At 65.9% G+C, this 2,997-nt stretch overlaps 2 protein-coding genes across 2 annotated transcripts in view; one reads left to right on the top strand and one right to left on the bottom strand.

Annotated features, from left to right (window-relative positions):
* Window position 1: 1 nt before the first annotated feature.
* HGH1 (HGH1 homolog) lies at window positions 2-1,602 on the top strand (the record flags this gene model as incomplete). The annotated part of the gene is made up of 6 exons (XM_006107162.3): window positions 2-99; window positions 168-268; window positions 381-479; window positions 670-761; window positions 836-958; window positions 1,044-1,602. Coding segments are annotated over 6 exons (693 nt in total), but the record flags the coding sequence as incomplete, so codon positions are not given.
* Window positions 1,603-2,579: 977 nt separating this feature from the next.
* The window catches only part of LOC102425114 (testis-specific serine/threonine-protein kinase 5-like), a 2,695-nt gene continuing 2,277 nt past the window's right edge, over window positions 2,580-2,997 (bottom strand). Inside the window, exon 5 of the mRNA XM_006107161.1 lies at window positions 2,580-2,881. Within this exon, the coding sequence (XP_006107223.1) occupies window positions 2,580-2,881 (302 nt within the window). The remainder of the gene's footprint in view (window positions 2,882-2,997) is intronic.

Below are 2,997 nucleotides of genomic sequence, written 5' to 3'. Positions count from 1 at the left end.
CGGCTACAACGCCCGCGCGCCCCTGCATTACCTGGGGCCGGTGCTCTCCAACCTCAGCCAGCGGCCCGCGGCGAGGGCCTTCCTGCTGGACCGGGACAGGTGCGCCCCAGGCGGCCCGCGGGGAGGGGGAGTGAGCAGGGACAGCACTGAGTGGCCCCTCCCTTCAGGTGCGTGGTCCAGCGGCTGCTGCCCCTCACCCAGTACCCGGACTCCACAGTGCGCAGGGGCGGGGTCGTGGGGACGCTGCGGAACTGCTGCTTCGAGCACCGTGAGTGGTTGGGGGCGGGGGCGTTGCGATGGGGGGCAATGGAAGGGGAGGCTGAATTCTAGGGCCCCTCTAGACTGGAGTGGCCCCCATCCCCGTCTCTTACCCCCTCCAGGACACCACGAATGGTTGCTGGGGCCCGAGGTGGACATTCTCCCCTTCTTGCTACTGCCCCTGGCTGGGCCTGAGGACTTCTCTGAGGAGGAGATGGAGCGTGAGTGGCTGAGGTGGAGCCTCAGGCTTGGCTTAGCAGGAGCGGAGGACAGGAGTGGGAGGGGGAGGGATTGTCCCCATCACGGCCCCTTCTGAAACCTCCTAGCGAGAGTGGCTGAGCACAGATGGGGCTGACAAAGGTGGGGTCTGGCCCGGTGGCCCAGCACAGGGACTCCCACATCCACCCCTAGGGCTGCCCGTGGACCTGCAGTACCTGCCACCAGACAAGCAGCGGGAGCCTGACGCAGACATCCGGAAGATGCTCATTGAGGCCATCATGCTGGTGAGCAGGGGTCCCGCTGCAGGAACCCCACCCCCCAACATAGACGCTGACATCTAACGTCTGCTCTCTCTCAGCTGACGGCCACAGCACCTGGTCGGCAGCAGGTGAGGGACCAGGGAGCCTACCTGATTCTCCGAGAGCTGCACAACTGGGAGCCTGAGTCTGATGTGCGGGGGACTTGTGAGAAACTCATCCAGGTGGGTGCAGGGTTTGGGGGGAGAAGGGGGATGGGGGCGTGCCCACGGTGTGCCAGCGCCTGCTCACCTGCCTCCGATGCTGCAGGTGCTTATTGGGGATGAGCCGGAGCGTGGCATGGAAAACCTGCTGGAAGTGCAGGTGCCTGAGGATGTGGAGCGGCAGCTGCAGGAGCTGGACCGCCAGGAGCAGGAGCAGTGCCTGCGGGAGCAGCAGGAGCGGGAGCTATCTCCAGAGCCACAGGCGGAGGGGGCTGCACCCACCTGAGGCACCTGCACAGACCACCGCCAGCTCCAGGCCCACCTTGACGAGCCCACCCGTCCTGGCCTCCCAGATCAGGCCTTCCTGCAGCTGCCTGCAGGCCTCTGGGTCACCTTGCTCCGAGGCTGTGCCCTACTGAGAAGCAGAGCTACACTTAAGCTCTGGGTTCATGCTGAGGGCTCTCGGGCTAATGCCCCTGAAACATTGGAGGGTTGTGGGCACCTCCCTGTGCCCTGTTGCTTGAGCAAAAATGCAGCTGGTGCCTGGCCAGCGTGGTTCAGTGGTTGAGCATTGACCTATGAACCAGGAGTCACGGTTTGATTCCCGGTCAGGTCAGGGCACACTGAGCCGGGTTGCAGGCTCCATTCCCAGCATGGGGCGTGCAGGAGGCAGCCAATCATAGTTCTCTCTCATCGCTGATGTTTCTCTCTCTCTCTCTCCCTTCCTCTTTGAAATCAATAAAAATATATATTTTTTAAAATGCAACTTGTTCAGAGGAGCTGGCCAGGTCCTGTGGCTCTCAGGTGCCTCCGCCGGGATAGCCCGGGGAGCCATGTCCGTCCTCCAGAGCTGGAGGCGTGGGGGGAGGGCTGGACATTGCAAGCCTGAGAGGCCAGCTGGCGCTTTCGTCCCAGGGTTCCACGAGGCCGAGGCCGAGGCAGCCACCAGGTGTGAGCAGTGCCCCTTCCTGCCAGTCCCACCCAAGTCCCTCCACCTGGGCCCTCTGCTGACCCTCAGCCTCCATGGCCTGACCTGAGGCCTTCAACAGCTGCAGCCTGTCCCTGGGCTCTCCTAGAGCTGCCCCCCGCCCCCCCAGCCTGTCCTGGGAGCACTAGTGGGGTGCTGCCTCCCCTTCATCCTCCACCTTTCCACTTGACCCAGACCCTGTTCTTCCCGCAGCCCCTTGCCAGCACAAGACCTACCCCCCCTCGCCCCGGCCATGGGTGGTCCCCCTACTCTGCATCCTCCGAGTAGTCACCCAGGCTGTCCCTGGAGGCTGTCTGTGGCCCTCACCCCTCTATATGCCTTTCCTGGGCCTCTCGCCAAGTTTACTGCCATCTTTTGCATAGGATCCAAGTACTGCCCTCCAGGCCGGGACGCCCTGGTGCTGTGGCCCAGCAAGGCTCCCCAGGGGTCCCCAGCACTGCCACCCCTCGCGCCCTCTGTCTCCTGCTGTGTCAGCCCCTGGAGGCGGCGCTCAGGTGCTCACGGTGCCTGGTGTCTCCCCGGGCGTGATCCCTCCCTCTCTCCTTCCCCATTGAAGCTCTGGCACGTGGGCGCGTGGGCGCCTTCTCCCTGGTTAAGGAGGCTCCCCAGTTCCCCGGCCGCTGGTTCACACCTCGGCTCCACAGAATAAACGGTTTATGTGGCCTCCACCCTGTCCACCCACTGCCCTCGGCTGACCAGGCGGTGCCCCGGCGCGCTCCTGAGGGCGCTCGGGGAGCACAGCGGAGGGGGCCCATGGCGAAGGGGGCTGGCCTTCGCGATGCTCTGGAGCCCGGGCCCAGCAGAGGCAGAGCCCGCCCCTCGGCCAGGGCGGGCCTCCGGGGGCGGGGGCGCTGGGCCGGAGGCACTCTTGGGGGTCCCCTGCTGCTGCGGGCGACGCAGCTGCCGAAGCCGCCTGGTGCGCTCGAAGTCCTCTCTAGGCTCCGCCGGATTATCTGCTGTGGACGCATCGGGGGGGTCAGGCGGGGCGCGGGGGAAGCCCTGCCGCCCGCCCCTCGGACACGACCCACCTGCGCAGCGCGAGCCCGAGCGGAAGACGCGGGCGGGGCGGGCA

This window comes from Myotis lucifugus, unplaced genomic scaffold (genome assembly GCF_000147115.1).
Source record: "Myotis lucifugus unplaced genomic scaffold, Myoluc2.0 scaffold_1042, whole genome shotgun sequence".
Classification (NCBI taxonomy): domain Eukaryota; kingdom Metazoa; phylum Chordata; class Mammalia; order Chiroptera; family Vespertilionidae; genus Myotis; species Myotis lucifugus.
This window is presented reverse-complemented; position numbering and strand designations above follow the sequence as displayed.